General features: G+C 45.8%; 1 protein-coding gene across 13 annotated transcripts in view; it reads left to right on the top strand.

Annotated features, from left to right (window-relative positions):
• Positions 1 to 24,471, top strand: part of LOC115138165 (RAS guanyl-releasing protein 2-like) — a 92,115-nt gene extending 67,644 nt beyond the window's left edge. For 2 of the 13 annotated variants that reach the window (XR_010465343.1, XR_010465340.1), the window contains 3 exons: positions 16,553 to 16,615; positions 20,228 to 20,394; positions 20,649 to 20,735. Coding sequence is in view for 7 of the 13 variants with exons in the window: in XM_065025519.1 (XP_064881591.1) it covers positions 20,649 to 20,752; positions 21,076 to 21,138 (167 nt within the window). In the remaining 6 variants the exon portion in view is untranslated. Of the gene's footprint in view, positions 1 to 64; positions 139 to 16,552; positions 16,616 to 20,227; positions 20,395 to 20,648; positions 20,753 to 21,075 lie in introns of those variants that run through there. The other 11 variants (XR_010465342.1, XM_065025520.1, XR_010465341.1 and 8 more) reach the window with 8 other exon arrangements.
• The last annotated feature ends 2,967 nt before the right edge of the window (positions 24,472 to 27,438 follow it).

Here is a 27,438-nt window from a genome sequence, read left to right as displayed (position 1 = left end):
CCCCGCCCCCCCCCTTTTCAAGTTCCAATCCGGTTCTACTAATACTATGTCTGCATCTCACCAGGATTCTTCAGATTTGGGGTCACTCAAGAACCGGTAGCATCATACTTCATTTACAGAAGGTTATGAGATGGAATGGTACAGTATGTTTTAGGGCTGACACCGATTAGTCGACAGATTGTTTGATCGATAGGTTGTTGGTCAATGGAGATTTTTTTTGTTTTTGTCGAGCAGTAGCATTGTGTGTGTGTGTGAGAGATAGAGATATATATATATATATATATAAAATATATACACAGTACAATTATGTAGTAACCCAAAAAATATATTTTATATCATTCAAAGTAGCCACTCTTTGCCTTGATAACAGCTTTGCACAATGTTGGCATTCTCTCAACCAGCTTCACCTGGAATGCTTTTCCAAGAGTCTTGAAGAAGTTCTCACATATGCTGAACACTTGTTGGCTGCTTTTCTGTCACTCTGCGGTCCACAACTCATCCCAAACCATCTCAGTTGCGTTGAGGTTGGGTGATTGTGGAGGCCAGGTCATCTGATGCAGCACTCCATCACTCTCCTTCTTGGTCAAATAGCCCTTACACAGCCTGGAGGTGTGTTAGGTCATTGTCCTGTTGAAAAACAGTTGACAGTGCCACTAAGCGCACACCTGATGGGATGGCGTATCGCTGCAGAATGCTGTGGTAGCCATGCTGGTTATGTGTTGTGTGCCGGGATGCTGGTCTTCAAGGCAGAGTTCCTCTGTCCAGTGTCATTGTTCCTTTTCCCATCTTAATCTTTTATTTTTATTGGCCAGTCTGAGATCTGGCTTTTTCTTTGCAACTCTGCCTAGAAGCCCAGCATCCCGAAGTTGTCTCTTCGCTGTTGACGTTGAGACTGTGGCTTAATTCATGGGAAAATATACGTTTGTGCCACTTAATTCATAGGAAAATAAAAATAAAAATTGGGGGGGGGAACTTATGAACAATTTGAACAAGTTATATGAACAAGTTATTGGAGAAATGCATTTTGGGCAATGTTGCCATTTTTTTGTGTCCCACGTTTATTTATATGAAAACAAACTAACATCCCAATATTGTTAATCAACCAGGTTGTCCCCGAAATACTTACGATATAATAGTAGCCTGACATTTATTTCCTGTTAGAGATAGGGGGCAGTATTTCCCCTTTGGATGAATTGCGTGCCCATAGTGAACTGCATCAAAATCTGTCCTAAATTGCTAATATATGCATATTATTATTAATATTGGATAGAAAACACTCTGAAATTTCTAAAACCGTTTTAATTATGTCTGTGAGTATAACAGAACTCACAGGGCAGTCAATCTTCCAAACTAGTTTTAAAATCCTGAAAGTTGGGGCAACTTTGACGTCATCGCCCCCTCCCTTCCCAACAAGTTATGGATCTGGAAACACTTCCTATGTATTCCACTAGATGTCCTCATTCAGTAGAAAGTGTAATGGAGCATTTGCTGTGAACTTTGACCTAATGGGAAGGAAAGTACTAAGTGTCGCAAAAGATTTCCATGTGCTTGAAGGCGCGTATGCGTTTGAGTGCTTCGTCTGTTCCAATCAGCCCCAGATGAACATGGATGGCCCGGTTGGAATGCTATTCGATCTGTATGATCATAACATCCTGAAGGTTGATTCTGCACTTAGTTTGACCAGTTTCGTCAACCTGTAATATGTAATTTGGAAGTTTTGATGCAAAGTTATCCAGGACCAGAAGTCATTTTTTGGGCATTTGAGCTGAAAGTGGTAGCAAATGCTGCTACATGGACACTAGAATTGAACATTATGAAACAAAACTATTTATTGTTGAACTAGGACTCCTTGCACTACATTCTGATGGAAGATCATCAAAGGTAAGGGAATATTTATGTTGTAATTTTGTATTTCTGTTGACTCCAACATAGCGGAGAAATATTGTTACATCTGAGCGCCGTCTCAGATTATTGCAATGTTAGGCTTTTTCCGTAACGTTAAAAAGAAAATGTGACACAGCGGTTGCATTAAGAACCAGTGTATCTTTTTAATTATATGTAGAACATGTATCTTTAGTCAAAGTTTGTGATGAGTATTTCTGTTATCTGGTGTAGCTTTCTATAATTCCTCCGGACATTTTGGAGAATTTTCTGAACATGGCGTCAATGTAAACCGAAATTTATGGATATAAAATGCATATTATCGAACAAAACATAAATGTACTGTGTAAAATGTCATATGACTGTCATCTGATGAAGATTTTCAAGAGGTTAGTGAATTATTAGTTTTTTTAATCCTGCTTTTGTCATTGTATCTTTTGTTGTACAAAATGGCTACGTTTTTTTCTTTGTTTTGGTGGTGGTCTAACATAAATATATGCTGTGTTTTCGCCGTAAAACATTTTAAAAATCTGACACGCTGGGTAGATGAACAAGGTGTTTATCTTTCATTTGAGGTATTGGACTTGTTAATGTGTGGAGGTTAAATATTTCTAAGAATATTTTTGCATTCCCTGCGCCACCGTTTCAGCTGAACGGGGGGGGGGGGGGGGGGGAGTTCCTGTAGGGGAACCCATAGGCTTAAGAAGTTTTTAATGCCAATGCTGTTTTCTATGCTTGTTGTCACGTAGCACCAGTATCCCAAAGTATTATGTCAGATTGGAGTAAAAAGCTGTATTTGTCTGTGTTTTTTGTGGTATCGATGAAGGAAACTGATTGGGGAATGGGGATATATTTTCATGATGGGAAACTAATTAATCAATAAATGTGGGGAAACAAAGACCTGCAAAAAAAATAAAAAATGTTTTTGTTTAAATTCTCCTGGTGCACCTGCATGGGATTTGCAGCTATAACGAGTCTGGACTATGATCAATTAAGCCATATCAATGCAGTTAAACAGGTTCATGTAAAATAATGAATTACGTTGGCTTACACTTATGGCACTTCCAAGGCCAGTTTCATGATGATTATTACGGTCGTGTCAATCATGTTCTATACTTAGGCTATTGTAACGTGGCATATTCCAGCAATCGTAGGCCTACTGCATCTGCCCAGAGGAATACTAGGCTTTTGATGGCAACGGCAGTTAGAGCTCATTTTGCCCTGGTTAGAGTACCTGTTGTAAAAGCAGAAGAAAGTGCAAGCTTCATTGGTAGCAGTGTTGGGATATGATCTAGTGGTGGGAAGCATTCTGTTTTTCAACATTGTGTTGGGCGTAATTGCATTGATATATCTAGGGAACGATGGATAAGCAACAATGGGCGTGACAAATGGAAGTAGCCACTACAGGTGTGACCAAGCCTTACATCGAAGTTCCCTGACGCTGAATGGAAAGTGCATTGCCCTGGCCAGTTATTCAGAAGAAAATCCTCTGTGGCGGTCTCGATTACATAAGTTAACTTACCAGTAATGTGAATCACTGTTGATCCATCCGGTTATCGAATGAGATGGATGTTGGATTTTCGACGACCTAGAATCAAGGTCTTTCCTAGGTCATGGAGGACGAAGCAAGGCCCTTCTTGGTTCTCATTGGCGAGACTGAACTCAAGTTAGTGGTTACAGGGCATTAGGAAAGTATTCAGACCCCTTTACTTTCCCCACATTTTGTTACGTTACAGCCTTAATCTAGAATGGATTCAATTAACAATGCCCCATAATGACAAAGCGAAAACTGGTTTTATTTATAATAAAATAAAAGATACCTTATTTACATAAGTATTCAGACCCTATGGGACTCAAAATTGAGCTCAGATGCATATTAGAGTCCACCTGTGGTAAATTCAATTGATTTGACTTGATTTGGAAGTCACCTGTCTATTTAAGGTCCCACAGTTGACAGTGCATGTCAGAGCAAAAACCAAGCCATGAGGTCAAAGGAATTGTCCGTTAAGCTCAGAGACAGGATTGTGTCGAGGCACAGATCTGGGGAATGATACCAAAACATTTCTGCAGCATTGAAGGTCCCCAAGAAGACCGTGGCCTCCATCATTCTTAAATGGAAAAAAGTTTGAACGACCAAGACTCTTCCTGAGCAATTGGGGGAGAAAGGCCTTGGTCAGGGAGGTGACCATGAACCCAGTGGTCACTCTGACAGAGCTCCAGAGTTCCTCTGTGGAGATATGAGAACCTTCCAGAAGAACAACCATCTCTGCAGCACTCCACCAATCAGGCCTCCATGGTAGAGTGGCCAGACGGAAGCCGATCCTCAGTTAAAGGCACATGACAGCCCGCTTGGAGATTGCCAAAAGGCATCTAAAGGTCTCTTACCATCTTGTCTGATGAAACCAAGATTGAACTCTTTGGCCTGAATTCCAAGCATCACGTCTGGTGGAAACCTGGCACCATCCCTACGGTGAAGCATGGTGGTGACAGCATCATGCTGTGGGGATGTTTTTCAGCGGCAGGATCGAGAGAAAGATGAACGGAGTAGAGTTCAAGGATTTCTCTGATGAAAACCTGCTCCAGAGTGCTCAGGACCTCAGACTGGGGTGAAGGTTCACCTTCCAACAGGACAACAACCTTAAGCACACAGCCAAGACAATGCAGGAGTAGCTTCGGGACAAGTCTCTTTGTCCTTGAAGGGCCCAGCCAGATCCCGGCCTTTAATCTGATCGAACATCTCTGGAGAGACCTGAAAATAGTTGTGCAGCGACACTCCCCATCCAACCTGACAGAGCTTGAGAGGATCTGCAGAGAAGAATGGGAGAAACTCCCCAAATACAGGTGTGGCAAGCTTGTACCGTCATACCCAAGAAGACTCGAGGCTGCAATCGCTGCCAAATGTGCTTTAACAAAGTACTGTGTAAAGTCTGAATACTTATGTAAATGTGATATTTCATTTTTTTTATTTCTAATAATACATTTGCAAAAATTTCTAAACCTGTTTTTGCTTTGTCATTATGGGATACTGTGTGTAGATTGATGAAGATAAAAAAACAATTTAATCCATTTTCCAATGTGGAAAAAGTCAGTGATCTGAATACTGCACTGTATGTGTCAGACTGTCTTATTGCTGCTGACATTGCCCATCGTGTATTGCTCTAACTTTCAAAAGATTGTTCTGAAGTTTGCCCCCGAAAAGTATTTTCCTTTGAATTAAGTCACAGAAAAGTGTGTCGTTTTACACAAATTAAGGCACAAAAACACACAGGAAATCTGCTGAAATGCTTTTTGTACATATTTGCATGAATTCAGTGTGGGATCGTGTTCACCGTTAGCATGTAGATCAAATGATTGGGTAGTTTTGTTTGATTCCTTTGTCATTCTGCCATGCTGCCTTTTCAATGCGTTCTGTGTCTCTTTGCACTGTCTCCACCAATAGTTGTGCAAAAATCACTGCAACGTGGGACGAGCAGATGAATCAAATATCCAGGCACAATTAAACTGCTTGGAATGGTTGATTCCCTCTGTATACCACTGTGTTATAGAAGGATATTTTTGTTGTTGTTGTTGTTGTATGCTGTTCAGCAATGCCCTTGTCTAATGGAGAATGCAGTGCTATTAATGGGTGGAAGAGCCAGTAGACTGTATAGCAGGTAACCATGGCCACTGACACTCTTGCTCTCTCCCTTTCGCTCTTCCGCTCTTCCTCGCTCTCTCTTTCTTTCTTCCTTGCTCTCTTTCTTCCTGGCTCTCGCTCACACTCTTTCTTGCGCTCGCTCGCTCTTCCCCTCTTTCTCGCTCTCATTTTTGCTCTTCCTCTCTCTTGCTCTTTCTCGCATTTCCTCTCTTTCTTGCACTTCCTCGCTCGCTCTTCCTCTCTTTCTCACATGCGCTTCCTTTCTTTCTCGCTCTTCCTCTTTCTCGCTCGCTCTTTCTTTCTTCCCCTCTCGCGCTCTCTTTCTTTCTTCCCCTCTCGCGCTCTCTTTCTTTCTTTCTTCCCCTCTCGCGCTCTCTTTATTTCTTCCCCTCTCGCGCTCTCTTTATTTCTTCCCCTCTCGCGCTCTCTTTATTTCTTCCCCTCTCGCGCTCTCTTTATTTCTTCCCCGCTCGCGCTCTCTTTATTTCTTCCCCGCTCGCGCTCTCTTTCGCTCTTCCCCGCTCGCGCTCTCTTTCGCTCTTCCCCGCTCGCGCTCTCTTTCGCTCTTCCCCGCTCGCGCTCTCTTTCGCTCTTCCCCGCTCGCGCTCTCTTTCGCTCTTCCCCTCTCGCTCTCTTTCGCTCTTCCCCTCTCGCGCTCTCTTTCGCTCTTCCCCTCTCGCGCTCTCTTTCGCTCTTCCCCTCTCGCGCTCTCTTTCGCTCTTCCCCTCTCGCGCTCTCTTTCGCTCTTCCCCTCTCGCGCTCTCTTTCGCTCTTCCCCTCTCGCGCTCTCTTTCGCTCTTCCCCTCTCGCGCTCTCTTTCGCTCTTCCCCTCTCGCGCTCTCTTTCGCTCTTCCCCTCTCGCTCTCTTTCGCTCTTCCCTCTCGCGCTCTCTTTCGCTCTTCCCCTCTCGCTCTCTTTCGCTCTTCCCCTCTCGCTCTCTTTCGCTCTTCCCCTCTCGCGCTCTCTTTCGCTCTTCCCCTCTCGCGCTCTCTTTCGCTCTTCCCCTCTCGCGCTCTCTTTCGCTCTTCCCCTCTCGCGCTCTCTTTCGCTCTTCCTCTCTCGCTTCCTCTCTCGCGCTCTCTTTCGCTCTTCCTCTCTCGCGCTCTCTCTCTCGCTCTCTTTCGCTCTTCCTCTCTCGCGCTCTCTTTCGCTCTTCCCCTCTCGCGCTCTCTTTCGCTCTTCCCCTCTCGCGCTCTCTTTCGCTCTCTCTCGCTCTCTTTCGCTCTCTCTCACTCTCTTTCGCGCTCTCTCGCTCTCTTTCTCTCTCTCGCTCTCTTTCTTCCCCGCTCGCTCGCTTGCTCTTTCTCACTCTCTCTTTCACGCTCTTCCTCTCGCTCTTCCCCTCTTTCTCGCTCTCATTTTTGCTCTTCCTCTCTCGCGCTCTTTCTTTCTTCCCCTCTCGCGCTCTCTTTCTTTCTTCCCCGCTCGCGCTCTTTCTTTCTTCCCCGCTCGCGCTCTCTTTATTTCTTCCCCGCTTGCGCTCTCTTTATTTCTTCCCCGCTCGCGCTCTCTTTATTTCTTCCCTGCTCGCGCTCTCTTTATTTCTTCCCCGCTCGCGCTCTCTTTATTTCTTCCCCTCTCGCGCTCTCTTTATTTCTTCCCCTCTCGCGCTCTCTTTCTCTCTTGCGCTCTCTTTCTCGCTCTTTCTCTCTCGCTACCTCGCTCTTCCTCTCTCGCATTTCCTCTCTTGCTCGCTCTTCCTCTCTCGCATTTCCTCTCTTGCTCGCTCTTCCTCTCTCGCATTTCCTCTCTTACTTACTCTCTTTCTTGCACTTCCTCACTCGCTCCTTCTCTTGCTCGCTCGCTCGCTCTTTCTTTCTTTCTCTCTCGCTCTCTTTCTCTCTCGCTCTCTTGCTCGCTCGCTCGCTCTCTCGCTCTCTTTCTCTCGCTCTTTCTTTCGCTCTCTCTCCTTTCTTTCTTTCTGTCTCTCTCGCTCTCTTTCTTTCTTTCTCTCGCTCTTTCTTTCTCTCGCTCTTTCTTTCTCTCGCTCTCTTTCTTTCTCTCGCTCTCTTTCTTTCTCTCGCTCTCTTTCTTTCTCTCGCTCTCTTTCTTTCTCTCGCTCTCTTTCTTTCGCTCGCTCTTTCTCACTCTCTCTTTCACGCTCTTCCTCTCGCTCTTCCCCTCTTTCTCGCTCTCATTTTTGCTCTTCCTCTCTCGTGCTCTTTCTTTCTTCCTCTCTCGCGCTCTCTTCCTCTCTCGCTCCCTCGCTCTTCCTCTCTCGCTCCCTTGCTCTTCCTCTCTCGCATTTCCTCTCTTGCTCACGCTCTCTTTCTCTTACTTACTCTCTTTCTTGCACTTCCTCACTCGCTCTTCCTTTCTTTCTCACTTGCGCTTCTTTCTTTCTCGCTCTTTCTCTCTTTCTTTCTTTCTTTCTCGCTCTCTTGCTCTCTTTCTCTCTCTCTTTCTTTCTTCCTCGCTCGCTCGCTCTTCCTCTCGCTCTTCCCCTCTTTCTCGCTCTCATTTTTGCTCTTCCCCTCTCGCGCTCTCTTTCTCTCTCGCGCTCTCTTTCTCTCTCGCGCTCTCTTCCTCTCTCGCTCCCTCGCTCTTCCTCTCTCGCTCCCTTGCTCTTCCTCTCTCGCATTTGCTCTCTTTCTCTTACTTACTCTCTTTCTTGCACTTCCTCACCTGCTCTTCCTTTCTTTCTCACTTGCGCTTCTTTCTTTCTCGCTCTTTCTCTCGCTCTCTTTCTTTCTTTCTCTCTCGCTCTCTTGCTCTCTTTCTCTCTCTTTCTTTCTTCCCCGCTCGCTCGCTCGCTCTTTCTCACTCTCTCGCTCTTCCCCTCTTTCTCGCTCTCATTTTTGCTCTTCCTCTCTCGTGCTCTTTCTTTCTTCCTCTCTCGCGCTCTCTTTCTTCCTCTCTCGCGCTCTCTTTCTTCCTCTCTCGCGCTCTCTTTCTTCCCCTCTCGCGCTCTCTTTCTTCCCCTCTCGCGCTCTCTTTCTTCCCCTCTCGCGCTCTCTTTCTTCCCCTCTCGCGCTCTCTTTCGCTCTTCCCCTCTCGCGCTCTCTTTCGCTCTTCCCCTCTCGCGCTCTCTTTCGCTCTTCCCTCTCGCTCTCTTTCGCTCTTCTCCTCTCTTCGCGCTCTCTTTCGCTCTTCCCCTCTCGCTCTCTTTCGCTCTACCCCTCTCGCTCTCTTTCGCTCTACCCCTCTCGCTCTCTTTCGCTCTACCCCTCTCGCGCTCTCTTTCGCTCTACCCCTCTCGCGCTCTCTTTCGCTCTACCCCTCTCTCTTTCTCTCTTTCGCTCTACCCCTCTCGCGCTCTCTTTCGCTCTACCCCTCTCGCGCTCTCTTTCGCTCTACCCCTCTCGCTCTCTTTCGCTCTACCCCTCTCGCTCTCTTTCGCTCTACCCCTCTCGCTCTCTTTCGCTCTACCCCTCTCGCGCTCTCTTTCGCTCTACCCCTCTCGCGCTCTCTTTCGCTCTACCCCTCTCGCGCTCTCTTTCGCTCTACCCCTCTCGCGCTCTCTTTCGCTCTACCCCTCTCGCGCTCTCTTTCGCTCTACCCCTCTCGCGCTCTCTTTCGCTCTTCCCCTCTCGCGCTCTCTTTCTCGCTCTTCCTCTCTCGCTTCCTCTCTCGCTCTCTCTCTTTCTCGCTCTCTTTCTCTCTCTCGCTCTCTTTCTCTCTCTCGCTCGCTCTTTCTCACGCTCTTCCTCTCGCTCATCCCCTCTTTCTCGCTCTCATTTTAGCTCTTTCTCTCGCGCTCTCTTTCTTTCTTCCCCTCTCGCGCTCTCTTTCGCTCTTCCCCTCTCGCGCTCTTTCGCTCTACCCCTCTCGCGCTCTCTTTCGCTCTACCCCTCTCGCGCTCTCTTTCTCTCGCTCTCTTTCGCTCTACCTCTCGCTCTCTTTCGCTCTACCCCTCTCGCTCTCTTTCGCTCTACCCCTCTCGCTCTCTTTCGCTCTCGCGCTACCCCTCTCGCGCTCTCTTTCGCTCTACCCCTCTCTCTTTCGCTCTACCCCTCTCGCTCTCTTTCGCTCTACCCCTCTCTCTTCGCTCTACCCCTCTCGCTCTCTTTCGCTCTACCCCTCTCGCGCTCTCTTTCGCTCTACCCCTCTCGCGCTCTCTTTCGCTCTACCCCTCTCGCTCTCTTTACCCTCTCTCGCGCTCTCTTTCGCTCTACCCCTCTCGCTCTTTCCCTTCCCCTCTCGCTCTCTTTCTCGCTCTTCCTCTCTCGCTTCCTCTCTCGCTCTCTTTCTCGCTCTCGCGCTCTCTTTCTCTCTCTCTTTCTCGCTCTCTTTCTCTCTCTCGCTCTCTTTCTCTCTCTCGCTCGCTCTTTCTCACGCTCTTCCTCTCGCTCATCCCCTCTTTCTCGCTCTCATTTTAGCTCTTCCTCTCTCGTCCTCTTTCTTTCTTCCTCTCTCGCGCTCTCTTTCTTTCTTCCCCTCTCGCGCTCTCTTTCGCTCTTCCCCTCTCGCGCTCTTTCGCTCTACCCCTCTCGCGCTCTCTTTCGCTCTACCCCTCTCGCGCTCTCTTTCGCTCTACCCCTCTCGCGCTCTCTTTCGCTCTACCCCTCTCGCGCTCTCTTTCGCTCTACCTCTCTCGCGCTCTCTTTCGCTCTACCTCTCTCGCTCTCTTTCGCTCTACCTCTCTCGCTCTCTTTCGCTCTACCTCTCTCGCTCTCTTTCGCTCTACCCCTCTCGCTCTCTTTCGCTCTACCCCTCTCGCGCTCTCTTTCGCTCTTCCCCTCTCGCGCTCTCTTTCGCTCTACCCCTCTCGCGCTCTCTTTCGCTCTTCCTCTCTCGCTCTCTTTCTCGCTCTCGCGCTCTCTTTCTCTCTCTCGCTCTCTTTCTCTCTCTCGCTCTCTTTCTCTCTCTCGCTCGCTCTTTCTCACGCTCTTCCTCTCGCTCTTCCCCTCTTTCTCGCTCTCATTTTAGCTCTTCCTCTCTCGTGCTCTTTCTTTCTTCCTCTCTCGCGCTCTCTTTCTTTCTTCCCCTCTCGCGCTCTCTTTCGCTCTTCCCCTCTCGCGCTCTCTTTCGCTCTACCCCTCTCGCGCTCTCTTTCGCTCTAGCCCTCTCGCGCTCTCTTTCGCTCTAGCCCTCTCGCGCTCTCTTTCGCTCTTCCCCTCTCGCGCTCTCTCTCGCTCTCTTTCGCGCTCTCTCTCGCTCTCTTTCGCGCTCTCTTTCGCGCTCTCTCTCGCTCTCTTTCGCGCTCTCTCTCGCTCTCTTTCTCGCTCTCGCTCTCTTTCTCGCTCTCGCTCTCTTTCGCGCTCTCGCTCTCTTTCTCTCTCTCGCTCTCTTTCTCTCTCTCGCTCTCTTTCTCTCTCTCGCTCTCTCTTTCTCTCTCTCGCTCTCTCTTTCTCTCTCTCGCTCTCTCTTTCTCTCTCTCGCTCTTTCCCTCTTTCTCGCTCTCATTTTTGCTCTTCCTCTCTCGTGCTCTTTCTTTCTTCCTCTCTCGCGCTCTCTTTATTTCTTCCCCTTTCGCGCTCTCTTTATTTCTTCCCCTCTCGCGCTCTCTTTATTTCTTCCCCGCTCGCGCTCTCTTTATTTCTTCCCCGCTCGCGCTCTCTTTATTTCTTCCCCGCTCGCGCTCTCTTTATTTCTTCCCCGCTCGCGCTCTCTTTATTTCTTCCCCGCTCGCGCTCTCTTTATTTCTTCCCCGCTCGCGCTCTCTTTATTTCTTCCCCGCTCGCGCTCTCTTTATTTCGTCCCCGCTCGCGCTCTCTTTATTTCGTCCCCGCTCGCGCTCTCTTTCTTTCGTCCTCTCTCGCGCTCTCTTTCTTTCGTCCTCTCTCTCGCGCTCTCTTTCTTTCGTTCTCTCTCGCGCTCTCTTTCTTTCGTTCTCTCTCGCGCTCTCTTTCTTTCGTTCTCTCTCGCGCTCTCTTTCTTTCGTCCTCTCTCGCGCTCCTCTTTCTTTCTCGCTCTTCCTCTCTCGCATTTCCTCTTTCTCGCTCGCTCTTTCTTTCTCTCTCGCTCTCTTGCTCTCTCGCTCTCTTTCTCTCGCTCTCTTGCTCTCTCGCTCTCTTTCTCTCTCTCGCTCTTTCTTTCGCTCTCTCCTTTCTTTCTTTCTCTCTCCCTCTCTCGCTCTCTTTCGCTCGCTCGCTCTTGCTTTCTCTCTCGCTCTCTTTCGCGCTCTCTCGCTCTCTTTCTTCCCCGCTCGCTCGCTCTTTCACGCTCTTCCTCTCGCTCTTCCCCTCTTTCTCGCTCTCATTTTTGCTCTTCCTCTCTCGTGCTCTCTTTCTTTCTTCCCCTCTTTCTCTCTCGCGCTCTCTTTCTCGCTCTTCCTCTCTCGCTCTTCCTCTCTCACTCCCTCGCTCTTCCTCTCGCTCCCTTGCTCTTCCTCTCTCGCATTTCCTCTCTTTCTCTTACTTAGTCTCTTTCTTGCACTTCCTCACTCGCTCCTTCTCTTTCTCGCTCGCTCTTTCTTTCTCTCTCGCTCTCTTTCTTTCTTCCCCTCTTTCTCTCTCGCTCTTCCTCTCTCGCTCCCTCGCTCTTCCTCTCGCTCCCTCGCTCTTCCTCTCTCGCTCCCTTGCTCTTCCTCTCTCGCATTTCCTCTCTTTCTCTTACTTAGTCTCTTTCTTGCACTTCCTCACTCGCTCCTTCTCTTTCTCGCTCGCTCTCTTTCTTTCTCTCTCTCTCTTTCTTTCTCTATCGCTCTCTTGCTCTCTCGCTCTTTCTCTCGCTCTCTCTCCTTTCTTTCTCTTTCTTTCTTTCTTTCTCTCTCGCTCTCTTTCTTTCTCTCGCTCTCTTTCTTTCTTTCTTTCTCTCGCTCTTTCTTTCTCTCGCTCTCTTTCTTTCTCTTTCTCTCTCGCTCTCGCTCTCTTTCTCTCTCTCGCTCTCTCTTTCTCGCTCTCTTTCTTCCCCGCTCGCTCGCTCTTTCTCACTCTCTCTCTTTCACGCTCTTCCTCTCGCTCTTCCCCTCTTTCTCGCTCTCATTTTTGCTCTTCCTCTCTCGTGCTCTCTTTCTTTCTTCCCCTCTTTCTCTCTCGCGCTCTCTTTCTCGCTCTTCCTCTCTCGCTCTTCCTCTCTCACTCCCTCGCTCTTCCTCTCGCTCCCTCGCTCTTCCTCTCTCGCTCCCTTGCTCTTCCTCTCTCGCATTTCCTCTCTTTCTCTTACTTAGTCTCTTTCTTGCACTTCCTCACTCGCTCCTTCTCTTTCTCGCTCGCTCTTTCTTTCTCTCTCGCTCTCTTTCTTTCTTCCCCTCTTTCTCTCTCGCTCTTCCTCTCTCACTCCCTCGCTCTTCCTCTCGCTCCCTCGCTCTTCCTCTCTCGCTCCCTTGCTCTTCCTCTCTCGCATTTCCTCTCTTTCTCTTACTTAGTCTCTTTCTTGCACTTCCTCACTCGCTCCTTCTCTTTCTCGCTCGCTCTCTTTCTTTCTCTCGCTCTCTCTCCTTTCTTTCTCTTTCTTTCTTTCTTTCTTTCTCTCTCGCTCTCTTTCTTTCTCTCGCTCTCTTTCTTTCTTTCTTTCTCTCGCTCTTTCTTTCTCTCGCTCTCTTTCTTTCTCTTTCTCTCTCGCTCTCGCTCTCTTTCTCTCTCTCGCTCTCTCTTTCTCGCTCTCTTTCTTCCCCGCTCGCTCGCTCTTTCTCACTTTCTCTCTTTCACGCTCTTCCTCTCGCTCTTCCCCTCTTTCTCGCTCTCATTTTTGCTCTTCCTGTCTCGTGCTCTCTTTATTTCTTCCCCGCTCGCGCTCTCTTTATTTCTTCCCCGCTCGCGCTCTCTTTATTTCTTCCCCGCTCGCGCTCTCTTTATTTCTTCCCCGCTCGCGCTCTCTTTATTTCTTCCCCGCTCGCGCTCTCTTTATTTCTTCCCCGCTCGCGCTCTCTTTCTTTCGTCCTCTCTCGCGCTCTCTTTCTTTCGTCCTCTCTCTCGCGCTCTCTTTCTTTCGTTCTCTCTCGCGCTCTCTTTCTTTCGTTCTCTCTCGCGCTCTCTTTCTTTCGTCCTCTCTCGCGCTCCTCTTTCTTTCTCGCTCTTCCTCTCTCGCATTTCCTCTTTCTCGCTCGCTCTTTCTTTCTCTCTCGCTCTCTTGCTCTCTTGCTCTCTCGCTCTCTTTCTCTCGCTCTCTTGCTCTCTCGCTCTCTTTCTCTCTCTCGCTCTTTCTTTCGCTCTCTCCTTTCTTTCTTTCTCTCTCCCTCTCTCGCTCTCTTTCGCTCGCTCGCTCTTGCTTTCTCTCTCGCTCTCTTTCGCGCTCTCTCGCTCTCTTTCTTCCCCGCTCGCTCGCTCTTTCACGCTCTTCCTCTCGCTCTTCCCCTCTTTCTCGCTCTCATTTTTGCTCTTCCTCTCTCGTGCTCTCTTTCTTTCTTCCCCTCTTTCTCTCTCGCGCTCTCTTTCTCGCTCTTCCTCTCTCGCTCTTCCTCTCTCACTCCCTCGCTCTTCCTCTCGCTCCCTCGCTCTTCCTCTCTCGCTCCCTTGCTCTTCCTCTCTCGCATTTCCTCTCTTTCTCTTACTTAGTCTCTTTCTTGCACTTCCTCACTCGCTCCTTCTCTTTCTCGCTCGCTCTTTCTTTCTCTCTCGCTCTCTTTCTTTCTTCCCCTCTTTCTCTCTCGCTCTTCCTCTCTCGCTCCCTCGCTCTTCCTCTCTCGCTCCCTTGCTCTTCCTCTCTCGCATTTCCTCTCTTTCTCTTACTTAGTCTCTTTCTTGCACTTCCTCACTCGCTCCTTCTCTTTCTCGCTCGCTCTCTTTCTTTCTCTCTCTCTCTCTTTCTTTCTCTATCGCTCTCTTGCTCTCTCGCTCTTTCTCTCGCTCTCTCTCCTTTCTTTCTCTTTCTTTCTTTCTTTCTCTCTCGCTCTCTTTCTTTCTCTCGCTCTCTTTCTTTCTTTCTTTCTCTCGCTCTTTCTTTCTCTCGCTCTCTTTCTTTCTCTTTCTCTCTCGCTCTCGCTCTCTTTCTCTCTCTCGCTCTCTCTTTCTCGCTCTCTTTCTTCCCCGCTCGCTCGCTCTTTCTCACTCTCTCTCTTTCACGCTCTTCCTCTCGCTCTTCCCCTCTTTCTCGCTCTCATTTTTGCTCTTCCTGTCTCGTGCTCTCTTTCTTTCTTCCCCTCTCGCGCTCTCTTTCTCTCTTGCGCTCTCTTTCTCGCTCTTTCTCTCTCGCTCCCTCGCTCTTCCTCTCTCGCTCCCTCGCTCTTCCTCTCTCGCATTTCCTCTCTTGCTCACGCTCTCTTTCTCTTACTTACTCTCTTTCTTGCACTTCCTCACTCGCTCCTTCTCTTGCTCGCTCGCTCTCTTTCTTTCTCTCTCTCGCTCTCTTTCTCTCTCTCGCTCTTTCTTTCGCTCTCTCTCCTTTCTTTCTGTCTCTCGTTCTCTTTCTTTCTCTCGCTCTCTTTCTTTCTCTCGCTCGCTCTTTCTTTCTCTCTCTCTCGCTCTCTCGCTCTCTTTCTTTCTCTCGCTCGCTCTTTCTTTCTCTCTCGCTCTCTTTCTTTCTCTCGCTCGCTCTCTTTCTCTCTCGCTCTCTTTCTTCCTCGCTCGCTCTTTCTCACTCTCTCTTTCACGCTCTTCCTCTCGCTCTTCCCCTCTTTCTCGCTCTCATTTTTGCTCTTCCTCTCTCGTGCTCTTTCTTTCTTCCCCTCTCGCGCTCTTTCTTTCTTCCCCTCTCGCGCTCTCTTTCTCTCTCGCGCTCTCTTCCTCTCTCGCTCCCTCGCTCTTCCTCTCTCGCTCCCTTGCTCTTCCTCTCTCACATTTCCTCTCTTGCTCACACTCTCTTTCTCTTACTTACTCTTTCTTGCACTTCCTCACTCGCTCTTCCTTTCTTTCTCACTTGCGCTTCTTTCTTTCTCGCTCTTCCTCTTTCTCTCTCGCTCTCTTTCTTTCTTTCTTTCTCTCTCGCTCTCTTGCTCTCTTTCTCTCTCTCGCTCTCTTTCTTCCCCGCTCGCTCTTTCTCACTCTCACGCTCTTCCTCTCGCTCTTCCCCTCTTTCTCGCTCTCATTTTTGCTCTTCCTCTCTCGTGCTCTCTTTCTTTCTTCCCCTCTCGCGCTCTCTTTCTTTCTTCCCCTCTCGCGCTCTCTTTCTTTCTTCCCCTCTCGCGCTCTCTTTCTTTCTTCCCCTCTCGCGCTCTCTTTCTTTCTTCCCCTCTCGCGCTCTCTTTCTCGCTCTTCCTCTCGCACTTCCTCTCTCGCTTCCTCTCGCTCCCTCGCTCTTCCTCTCTCGCTCCCTCGCTCTTCCTCTCGCTCCCTCGCTCTTCCTCTCTCGCTCCCTCGCTCTTCCTCTCGCTCCCTCGCTCTTCCTCTTCCTCTCTCGCTCTTCCTCGCTCGCTCCCTCGCTCTTCCTCTTCCTCTCTCGCTCTTCCTCGCTCGCTCCCTCGCTCTTCCTCTCTCGCTCCCTCGCTCTTCCTCTCTTGCTCTTTCTTTCTCGCTCTCTCTCACTCTTTAGCTCTTTCTTTCTCGCTCTCTCTTTCTCACTCTTTCTTGTACTTCCTCTCTCGCTCGCTCTTCTCTCGCTCGCTCTTCTTCTCTCGCTCCCTCTTTCTTGCTGTCTTGCTCTCTCTCCCTCTTTCTTGCTGTCTTGCTCTCTCTCCCTCTTTCTTGCTGTCTTGCTCTCTCGCTCCCTCTTTCTTGCTCTCTCGCTCTCTCTTTCTCGCTCTTCCTCTCCCTTTCTCGCCCTTCCTCTCTCCTTCTTCCTCTCTTTCTCGCTCGCTCTTCCTCTTGCGCGCTCTTCCTCTTGCGCTCTCTGAGCGAGGTCGGCCTCTCTCAATAGCAAGGCTATGCTCGCTGAGTCTGTACATTGTCCATTTCTTTCTCCGTTTTCTGCCACCATGGTCTGTCCGTTTTAGAGCCAAATAGCATTCAAGTTTACTTTAAGAATCGATAATGATTTCCCAATAGGTAATATCATTTTATTTTTGTTTGGTAATAATTTAGTTGGACCAGATTTTCTGAGTGCTGTCCTGAGGCTTTGTTGGGTTGGTGGTGGATAATGAACTTAGCCTCGGGACCAGCTGGATGAGGGGACTTTGTCTATCATCTCTTGGCATTTCAGGGCTTTGTAGTGGTAGCAGTGGGAGGTCTCTTGTTTTGAGGTGGTTATAGAATTTGATGGCTTGTTTTGGGGTATTAATTAGTAATGGATATTGGCCTGCCTGCATTATTCATATTTTTCTCCCTCCTTCTCACTCAGTGATTGTAGAGGAAGACCTAGAGGCTGTGGAGGAAGGAATGTTTGATATCCATCTATAACCAGGTGAGAAGGAAATAGTTTCCTCTTCCCTAACCCTAACTTACCCCAATACGCCTGGCCTGTGATGTATGCAGTGTATTCAGAAAGTATTCAGACCCCTTCACTTTTTCCACATTTTGTTACATTACAGCCTTATTCTAAAATGGATTCAACCCCCCCCCCCCCTAAATCTACACACCCCATAATGACAAAGCAAAAATGGGTTTAAACATTTTAGCAAATGTTTCTATATTTATATAAAGTCGGAAGTTTACATGCACTTAGGTTGGAGTCATTAACTTGTTTTTCAACCACTCCACAAATTTCTTGTTAACAAACTATAGTTTTTGCAAGTCGGTTAGGACATCTACTTTGTGCACGATGCAAGTCATTTTTCCAACAAACTGTTTACAGACAGATTTATTTCACTTATAATTAACTGTATCACAATTCCATTGGGTCAGAAGTTTACATACACTAAGTTGACTGTGCCTTTAAACAGCTTGGAAAATTCCAGATAATGATGTCATGGCTTTAGAAGATTATGATAGGCTAATTGACATCATTTGAGTCAATTGGAGGTGTACCTGTGGATGTATTTCAAGGCCTACCTTCAAACTCAGTGTCTCTTTGCTTGACATCATGGGAAATTCAAAAGAAATCAGCCTAGACATCAGAATAAAATGTATGGACCTCCAGATGTCTGGTTCATCCTTGGGAGAAATTTCCAAATGCCTGAAGGTACCACTTTCATCTGTACAAACAATAGTACGCAACTATAAACACCATGGGACCACGCAGCCATCATACCGCTCAGGAAGGAGACACGTTCTGTCCCCGTAGAGATGAATGTACTTTGGTGCGAAAAGTGCAAATCAATCCCAGAACAACAGCAAAGGACTTTGTGAAGAGGCTGGAGGAAACAGTTACAAAAGTATCTATATCCACAGTAAAACGAGTCCTATATCGACAACCTCAAAGGCTGCTATATGAGGAAGAAGCCACTGCTCCAAAATTGCCATTAAAAAGCCAGACTACGGTTTGGAACTGCACTTGGGGACAAAGATTGTACTTTTGTTTCATCAGTCCTCTGGTCTGATGAAACAAAAATACAACTGTTTGGCCATAATGACCATTGTTATGTTTGGAGGAAAAAGGGGGAGGCTTGCAGCTGAAGAACACCATCCCAACCAGGAAGCACAGGAGTGGCGGCATCAAAATCAAATCAAATCAAATGTATTTATATAGCCCTTCGTACATCAGCTGATATCTCAAAGTGCTGTACAGAAACCCAGCCTAAAACCCCAAACAGCAAGCAATGCAGGTGTAGAAGCACGGTGGCTAGGAAAAACTCCCTAGAAAGGCCAAAACCTAGGAAGAAACCTAGAGCGGAACCAGGCTATGTGGGGTGGCAAGTCCTCTTTTGGCTGTGCCGGGTGGAGATTATAACAGAACATGGCCAAGATGTTCAAATGTTCATAAATGACCAGCATGGTCGAATAATAATAAGGCAGAACAGTTGAAACTGGAGCAGCAGCACAGTCAGGTGGACTGGGGACAGCAAGGAGTCATCATGTCAGGTAGTCCTGGGGCACGGTCCTAGGGCTCAGGTCCTCCGAGAGAGAGAAAGAAAGAGAATTAGAGAGAGCATATGTGGGGTGGCCAGTCCTCTTCTGGCTGTGCCGGGTGGAGATTATAACAGAACATGGCCAAGATGTTCAAATGTTCATAAATGACCAGCATGGTCGAATAATAGTAAGGCAGAACAGTTGAAACTGGAGCAGCAGCATGGCCAGGTGGACTGGGGACAGCAAGGAGTCATCATGTCAGGTAGTCCTGGGGCATGGTCCTATCATGTTGTGGAGGTGTTTTGCTGCAGGAGAGACTGGTGTACTTTACAAAATAGATGGCATCATGGGGGAGGACAATTACGTGGATATATTGAAGCAACATCTCAAGACATCAGTCAGGAAGTTGAAGCTTGGTCGCAAATGGGTCTTCCAAATGGACAATGACCCCAAGCATACTTCCAAAGTTGAGGCAAAATGGCTTAAGGACAACAAAGTCAAGGTATTAGGGTGACCATCACAAAGATCTGACCTCAATCCCATAGAAAATGTGTGGGCAGAACTGAAAAAGCGTGTGCGAGCAAGGAGGCCTACAAACCTGACTGTTACACCAGCTCTGTCAGGAGGAATGGGCCAAAATTCACCCAACTTGTTGTGGGAAGCTTGTGGAAGGTTATCCGAAACGTGTGACACAAGTTAAACAATTTAAAGGCAATGCTACCAAATACTAATTGAGTGCATGTAAACTTCTGACCCACTGGGAATGTGATGAAAGAAACAAAAGCTGAAATAAACCATTCTCTACTATTATTCTGACATTTCACATCCTTAAAATAAAGTGGTGATCCTAATTGACCTAAGACAGGGCATTTTTACTGGGATTAAATGTCAGGAATTGTGAAAACTGAGTTAATGTTTTTGGCTAAGGTGTATGTAAAATTCCGACTTCTATCTATCAGAAGATCTCTCCAGTGCTAGCTGTGCCACCAGAGACTCTGGGTTCAGCCGGCCGCGACCGGGAGGTCCATGGGGCGACGCACAATTGGCCTAGCGTCTTCCGGGTTAGGGAGGGTTTGGCCGGTAGGGATATCCTTGTCTCATCTCGCACTAGCGACTCCTGTGGCGGGCCGGTCGCAGTGCACGCTGACCAGGTTGCTAGGTGTACGGTGTTTCCGCCGACACATTGGTGCGGCTGGCTTCCGGGTTGGATGCACGCTGTGTTAAGAAGCAGTGCGGCTTGGTTGGGTTGTGTTTCGGAGGACGCATGGCTCTCGACCTTCGTCTCTCCCGAGCCCGTACTGGAGTTGTAGCGATGAGACATGACATTAACTACTAACAATTGGATACCACGAAAAAGGGGTTAATTAAAAAAAAAGATCTCATTTACTCAGTACTTTTTAGAAGCACCTTTTGGCAGCGTTTACAGCCTCAAGTCTTCTTCGGTATGATGCTACAAGCTTGGCACACCTGTATCTGGGGAGTTTCTTCTGTGCAGATCCACTCAAGCTCTGTCAGGTTGGATGGGGAGTGTCGCTGCACAGCTATTTTCAGGTCTCTCCAGAGATGTTAGATTGGGTTCAAGTCTGGGCTCTGGCTGGGCCACTCAAGGACATTAAGATACTTGTCCCGAAGCCACAGCGTTGTCTTGGCTGTGTGCTTAGGGTCGTTGTCCTGTTGAAAGTTGAACCTTCTCCCCAGTTTGAGGTCCTGAGCACTCTAGAGCAGGTTTTCATCAGGGATCTCTCTGTACTTTGCTCTGTTCATCTTTCCCTCGATCCTGACTAGTCTCCCAGGCCCTGCTGCTGAATAACATCCCCACAGCATGATGCTGTCACCACCATGCATCACTGTAGGGATAGTATTGGCCTGATGATGAGCGCTGTCTGGTTTCCTCCAGAGGTGACACTTGGCATTAAGGCCAAAGAGTTCAATCTTGGTTTCATCAGACCAGAGGATCTTGTTTCTCATAGTCTGAGTCCTTTAGCCAAAAAGGCACCGAACTCCAAGTGGGCTGTCATGTACCTTTTTTACTGAGGAGTGACTTCTGTCTGGCCACTCTACCATAAAGGCCTGGTTAGTGGAGTTCTGCAGAGATGGGAGAACCTTCCAGAAGGACAACCATCTCCACAGAGGAACTCTGGAGCTCTGTCAGAGTGACCATCGGGTTCTTGGCCACCTCCCTGACCAAGGCCCTTCTCCCCCGATTGCTCAGTTTGGCCAGGCGGCCAGCTCTAGGTGATTACAAACTTCTTCCATTTTAAGAATGATGGAGGGCACTGTGTGCTTGGTGACCTTCAATGATGCACAAGTTGTTTAGTACCCTTTCCCCAGATCTGTGCCTCGACACAATCCTGTATCGGAGCTCTGTGGACAATTCTTTCAACCTCATGGCTTGGTTTTTGCTCTGACATGCACTGCCAACTGTGGGACCTGATATAGACAGGTGTGTGTCTTTCCAAATCATGTCCAATCAATTGAATTTACCACAGGTGGACTCCAATCAAGTTGTAGAAACATCTCAAGGATGATCAATGGAAACAGGATGCACCTGAGCTCAATTTCAGGTCTCATAACAAAGGGTCTGAATACTTATGTAAGTAAGGTGTTTTTATTTTTAGTACATTTGCAAAAAATTATGTTTTCACTTTTTCATGAGGTAGATTGAAGATTTTTAAAATGTGTATTCCTTCTAGAAAAAGTCTATAAAATAACAATGTGGGAAAAGTGAAGGAGACTGAATACTTTCCAAATGCACTGTACCTTCAGCCGTTCTGTAATTACTAAAATGGTCAAACTTTGTCGGCCCACTAGCCAATGGCTTAAGTTGCCTAATGTGATTTCAATGAACAATCATTTGGAGTTTTCAAGTACCGGTAGTCAGATTGAATGACTCTTCTCTTTTGTTTACTTTCCTAGAAGTCTGCATTCAGCCTAACACAGCTGGGAGGAAACAACAGAAGATGTGAGCCAGAAGCATAGCCTACTATGGCGGCCTTAGTGCTGGAGTCTGTTCAGAAGGGTGCAATCTGTCAACAGACATGATTCCCTCTTCTATATGACCGACAATCAGATCTCCTCTACGTAATGGATTTCTGAGTCTGAACATTGCATGTAGAAATGTAATGAATAGAGTAGACGCGATTCCCTCTTCTTTGACAGACAATCATGTCTGCTCTTTTCATTCCATTTCTATATGCAACGTTCAGACTGTCTCGGATAGAAATCCATTGTGTAGAAGAGGGACTGGTGTAAGCTCTTCATTCCATTTCTATCTGCAATGTTCAGCGTGTTTCACATCACTGACTGAACACCCCTGGTGAGACTTCCAGAGAGAGAGAAGAAATTGCACTGAACCCAACACAGGATACAGACATGCTGTCACATCGTGGACAAAAACTGCAACTGCATATCTTCAAGCACTCTACTTCTTCCTCTGTGTATCTCAACTCCCTTTAAACAAGTGAATGTGATTTGACGAGAATATCTTTCTATGTTAAATCTGCATTTTAGATTCTGGATATGGGCCCATTTTTTCATCTCTTACATAGTTTTAAGCACTGAATATAGAAAAAAATCCACAAAATTGTATTTTCAGGGTAGAGATGTCATTGGGTTAGTGTAATGTTATTGCCTCCAAGTTTCAGTGGTGTTGTGTTTTCAGTGCATTTAGCTGTACATTATTCTAAATTACTAACCTAAATGTCTCTCCAAAATACGTGCTGTTGTTGCCAAGAAAGAATGTATAGGCTAGATGCCACCCGGACTTCCGTCTTTCTGAGAAAGCTTTGCTTTTGTCTTAGTCGTTTGTCATCTTGTTGATTTTAGTGAATGGTATGAGAGAAATTTCAAACAGCCATGTGTTCGATGTCCGAGATGAAATATTTCAGCTCCCGATCTAACTGTTGACTGCATTCCTGGATTGGGAATCTCACTTGGATCTATCTTGACAGCAACAATATCAACGACCCAAATGGACTGTGGGAAAACTCCAGAATTTGAATATTATTTTAATGCTGACGTATTTCCCGCCCTCCTGTTACCTGAATATTAATGACTGTTCTATGGTAATTTGACTGTGGTGCGTAAAGCATGGTATGTGGTTATTATGGTCTGTCTCGGTGCATGGGCCACTGTACCTTTCCTCTCTGTAACTTTGGATGTAGTTTGAAACAGTGAATATTATATATATAGTCCTGAGATTTGAACTCTATTTTATGAGACATGTTAAAGCCTGTATTTTTATCCTTCTGAGACCCAGTAAAAAAAAATGATGGATGGATGGAAAAAGGGGTGTTTTGTGGGGGTGTACAAAGAAAATAATTTGAACAAATATTGTTTATTTGATGTGCACTGTAGTGGATGTAAGCGGGTGATAGTAAATATGGAACAGTACAGTAAGTGAAGAGCATAGTTTTGATGTCCACTACAGAGGACTTTAATGAACACGCTCTTATTGTTTCTTTTCTTTTTTTTTAACCAAGGAGAGAAAGTTGCATGTGATATCATTGAAACTCCCATAACGTCCTCTCAAAGGTAGAACCGCACATAAAGTAACTGACCTGTGATTCCAGATTTGTATGAAATGTGACCTATGATTAATTACAATATGAGTCAAATAGTTTACCGTAAATTAAAAAAAAAAAAATGTAATTAAGAATGTTTAAAATAAGCTTTTTTGTGTTCGAATGGTGTGGCCGTTTACCCGGTCATAAAAAAAAAATATGATGAACATAGATCGCTGATTGGCCAGCTCATCTTCCGCTGGTGTATGACAATCATACGCTGAGGAAATAACATGCATTTAAAAAAAAAAAAATGTTTTGTTTGAGATACAAATTTTTTTAAATGTGTTTTTTATTTTTTTTATTTGTACAATTTATGCTTTGGCTACATAGGAGTATAGGACAAGTCAGCTACATTATTTGGGTTTGAGTTAACAGAATATGAACTTTCAAATGTTTTTAACATGTATGGCCTCCGAGATAAGGACCAAAAATGAATGTCCAGTAAGAGTGGATAAAAATGAATTGCTAGGCATTAGGAGGATATCAAATATGCTTCTGATTCCATCGAGGTGATCCACTCTTGCCAAATGTCTTTTCTGTGTATTTTTATGTAGCACGCATATATATCTTCTTTTTCTTTTATGGCAATATGAAATCCTATAGGCGAGTGTCCTAAATGTAGTAGTTTGGGGTCTATAAGAGCCCTACAGTGGAGGTGTCATAATAACAATCAAACCTAGTGGTCAACAGAGAAATTTGTTTTTCCCGCCATACAATTTTTCCCAAAGGGGATTTTAGAAACGCTTCAAATAAGGGTCAGGTTTCGTGTAGGCTCACCCTGGTGTGATGTGTTGATAACCGTGTAAATATCTCCTGGACAAGGTGACTTTTGTCAATTATATTTGGCTCTATTTACTCTTGTATTTGAAAAATACTAATTAGCGACAAAGTAGACATGCAAAACTAAAAATCCTTTCAAGCTCCTGCACGTCATCTCTAGCTGACACCTTTGCTAACAGGTATTGAGTCAATTTAAGACTCACACAAGACAGTTCACATAATTGTCCACATAAAGAAATGTAGCCAATGTATTAATTACTAAATGTTAGCTAACATTAGATAGTTCATCCAGAGATTTTTTTACCTTTGCCTTGATTCGCGGCAGTCTTGTCCAGATCATCATGGCCTTGTAGTTCTTTTATGATAGCCACATTAGCAGCTAATTAGCATTTCATTTTTGGGGAGTAAATACAGGTGAATATTTTTTTATTAAAGTCACCTTGTCCTAGAGAGATTTACACAGTTGTCAAAACGTCACGCTAGGGTAAGCCTACACAAAACACAGCCCCTATTTTAAGTGTTTTTAAAATACCCTTTGGGGAAAAATGAATGGTGGAAAAACAATTGGAACCATTAACCTGTTTGACTGCTAGGTTTTCTGGGTAGTATGACTCATACCCTCTGAGGAATACGAGTTTGAGTCCCCCATTGTCGGCTGCTTTGTACCTTTGAATGAAGTTCTTCCTCTGAATTGCTTTCATTAATACTGAATAGTAAATCCTGCTTCTTTCCACAAAACCAAACTTCCAACCTGCCCTTGTCAGTCTGTCCTGGACAAGGTTCTCCATTGTTACCGTAAGTGAATGAATGAACACTTTAAACTGATATCATGTAAGTAATTCTTTGGATATATATCAGCTTTTTCTTAGTATAGCGATGCATTCCGCATTTAACACTATGTTTTAAATAAGGATTTACAACATGACTAGCAGCACTGCTACCCAATAAAGCATTGTCTCTTTCTGTGTGTGTGTGTTGGGACTCAAACATAATTATTGTCGAAAGTTCAGATCCAACACACATTTCCTACCATATTGTACTATCGAGATACGATGCCCAGTATTGGAATTATTACACAGCCAGATTCAATGTATTCTCTAATTACCCAAGAAATTAAGTCAACAGCTATTTGAATGCTCTGTTTTCATCTCACATGTTGGTCCAATAGAGCATTGATTTCTTTTGTAGCTATATTCATCTTTACACAGGCTTTAAATTCCATTCCAATGCTATTATATTTCCTATTTCTAAACGCTCTCATGTGGGATGAGAAGAGAGTTCTCTTCACCTTGAGCTATCGGGGATCTGTGTGAGTGCGTTTCTTTATTGATTGAGTGGGGAGGTTTCACTTATTTTCTTAGCTGGGTGTAATTACATCAGCAGAGTTGTTAAGGACTGTCTGAACAGATGGTTGTACTGGCCTTAGACACACACACACACCTGCTTCGACACCTAGACTCAACTCTTACAAATGCATACCGTAAGTTATATAGTGATCTGATTACATCACGGTGCTGCTGTTGTGATTTTGTCAGACAAAACAAAGGTTAAAAAGTCTGAAGAGAAACCAAGCACAGTAGTTAGACGTTTTGTTTTCCTTCCAATGCTTAGATACTTAAAGGGATCGTGAGAGATTTAAGCAATTAAGCCCTTTTTCTACTTTCTAACTCACGGAAGTCTACCAGAACAACTGGGACTAGGCCCGTTATTGTTACTTTCCACTCAGCTACATAAAACCCTGATCACAGTTATTTAGATGTGGCCCTGAGTGATATTGATCTCAATAGACTGAAATGAAGGAAATCTAATAGCGCCACGGCTAATTACGTTGTAATGAAGGCTGCAGGAAATAGCCTTTCGTTGTTAGCCAATTTCCCCCGGCGACCTTGATGTGAAAGAATTCGAAGCTCTTTGAGAAGACTGGTTCAATAGAACAAGCAAAGGTAAGTAATAAGCCCAGTTGATATTCAGGCTACCATGTTTTAGGACTTTGGCCTCCATATTAGGACAGCCTTGCATGCTTTCTAGACCGGGCACACGCGGTGCCATATTGTGCATGTTGATTTTGTCCATCCACACCAGATGCGATCAGAACATGCAGGTTGAAATATCAGAACGAACTCTCAACCAACTATATTCATTTGGGGACAGGTCGAAACACATAAAACATTCATGGACATTTAGCTAGCTAGCTTGCTGTTGCTAGCTTATTTGTTCTAGGATATAAACATTGGGTTGATATTTTACCTGAAATGCACGAGGCCTATTTTTTCTGGATCTTTGTAGAATTTTGACCCATTTTGAATCACATAAAATAGTGTGTTTCTCTACTCCGACAATCAATCCACAAGGTTTCTAGTAATCGCGCCTCTCCGGTCTTCTTCTGTGGACTTTATATGGGGGTTGGCAACCATCTTTAAGGTGCTTTACCACCCCCAACTGGACTGGAGTTAATCTTTCAGTCACCCACGTGGGTATATGCTCCTAAAAAACAATGAGGAGATAGGAGAGGCGGGACTTGCAGTGCACCACACTTTAAAAATAGAACAAAGTTATATTAGCGCCTGGCTATGCTGATGTTTGGTGTCGCGCGCTAGCTGTTTGGATGTAATTATTGAATAACATGTATGTGTACATTTATTTTGCAACCCTCGCCCGCCCATGCTTCGCGAGCGGTGTGGTCAGCATGTTAGTCTTAACGGGAGTTGAGGCTGTCCTAATATGTATACCTTATTGGCCCTATTTTGATGTCTAGTGCACTTTAGACCTGGGTCAAATGCTTAAGCTGGGCTTGATTTAGTTCGCCCATTATGGAAACATTGGAATATTCCAGCGCATCTCAAAATACTCAAGTATTTGACCCAACATACCATCAGAATATTAGGTAGTTATTCATGAAAAATACCTTCAAGTGTAGGCTGTGTTGGTTGCCATGGCGATGGATAAAATTGAGTACATGAGTGAGTGACAGGTTTGATTTCATGTAGCCTGTATACAGGTGTAAATAATATTGACATTGTTAGAGTAGTAGGGTTCTCATGTTTCTCATTTTGAAATAATGAACATTATTGATTTTAATGTCGACTCAACAAACAGCTTGAGAGCATAGCGAACAGAGTTTTATTCTCTTTAGATGCACTACTGTTCCACTGGATGTCATAAGGTGAATGCACCAATTTGTAAGTCGCTCTGGATAAGAGCGTCTGCTAAATGACTTAAATGTAAATGTAAATGTCTTTGGAAAATGATGAAAACACATAGTGTATTTACAGAGATTTACACTGCCCCCTAGTGACAATGAAACGTATATGTACCCACATCAACATGAGCTGCTCAGGCAGCACCACTAGTACCATAATAGACCACTTGATGACGGTATTGAGCTGTTAAAGCGATAAGTAGTCACTCCAGGGCACTGTCATTGGGGAGCAAGTGCATTTCACAGAGAGGAAATGTATATAAAACATTTTCTGTCACGAGGAAAGGGTAGAATCCCTATAAACAACTTAATAAACGTTTTGTATTCATGAAATCAGTAACTTTGTTTTACAAACTTGCTCTCTCACATATGCACGTTCAACTCTTCACCATGGCCTACACATAGCCCGCTACCCCCCCCCCCACCACACACTCACACACACAAACTTTGAAAATGTAATCAACGTTTTTTGGCCGCATATGCAGATTTGCAGATGTTATCGCAGGTGCAGCGAAATGCTTTGTGGTTTTAGCTCCAACAGTGCAGTAATAATACCTACAGTAGCATATACAAACACAATACGCACATAATCCAAAAAGTAAATAGAAAGGAATTCATAAATAACAGAACGAGTAATGTCAGACTCCGGAATCACACACACACTGGCAACGTCTGCTCGCTCGCTCGCACACTCATACACTGACACGTCACACTCCTTCCCTTGATCCCTAGGTT

The sequence above is a fragment of the Oncorhynchus nerka genome, linkage group LG12, assembly GCF_034236695.1.
Source record: "Oncorhynchus nerka isolate Pitt River linkage group LG12, Oner_Uvic_2.0, whole genome shotgun sequence".
Classification (NCBI taxonomy): domain Eukaryota; kingdom Metazoa; phylum Chordata; class Actinopteri; order Salmoniformes; family Salmonidae; genus Oncorhynchus; species Oncorhynchus nerka.
Note: the sequence above shows the minus strand (reverse complement) of the source record. Positions and strands in the feature narration are given on the sequence as shown.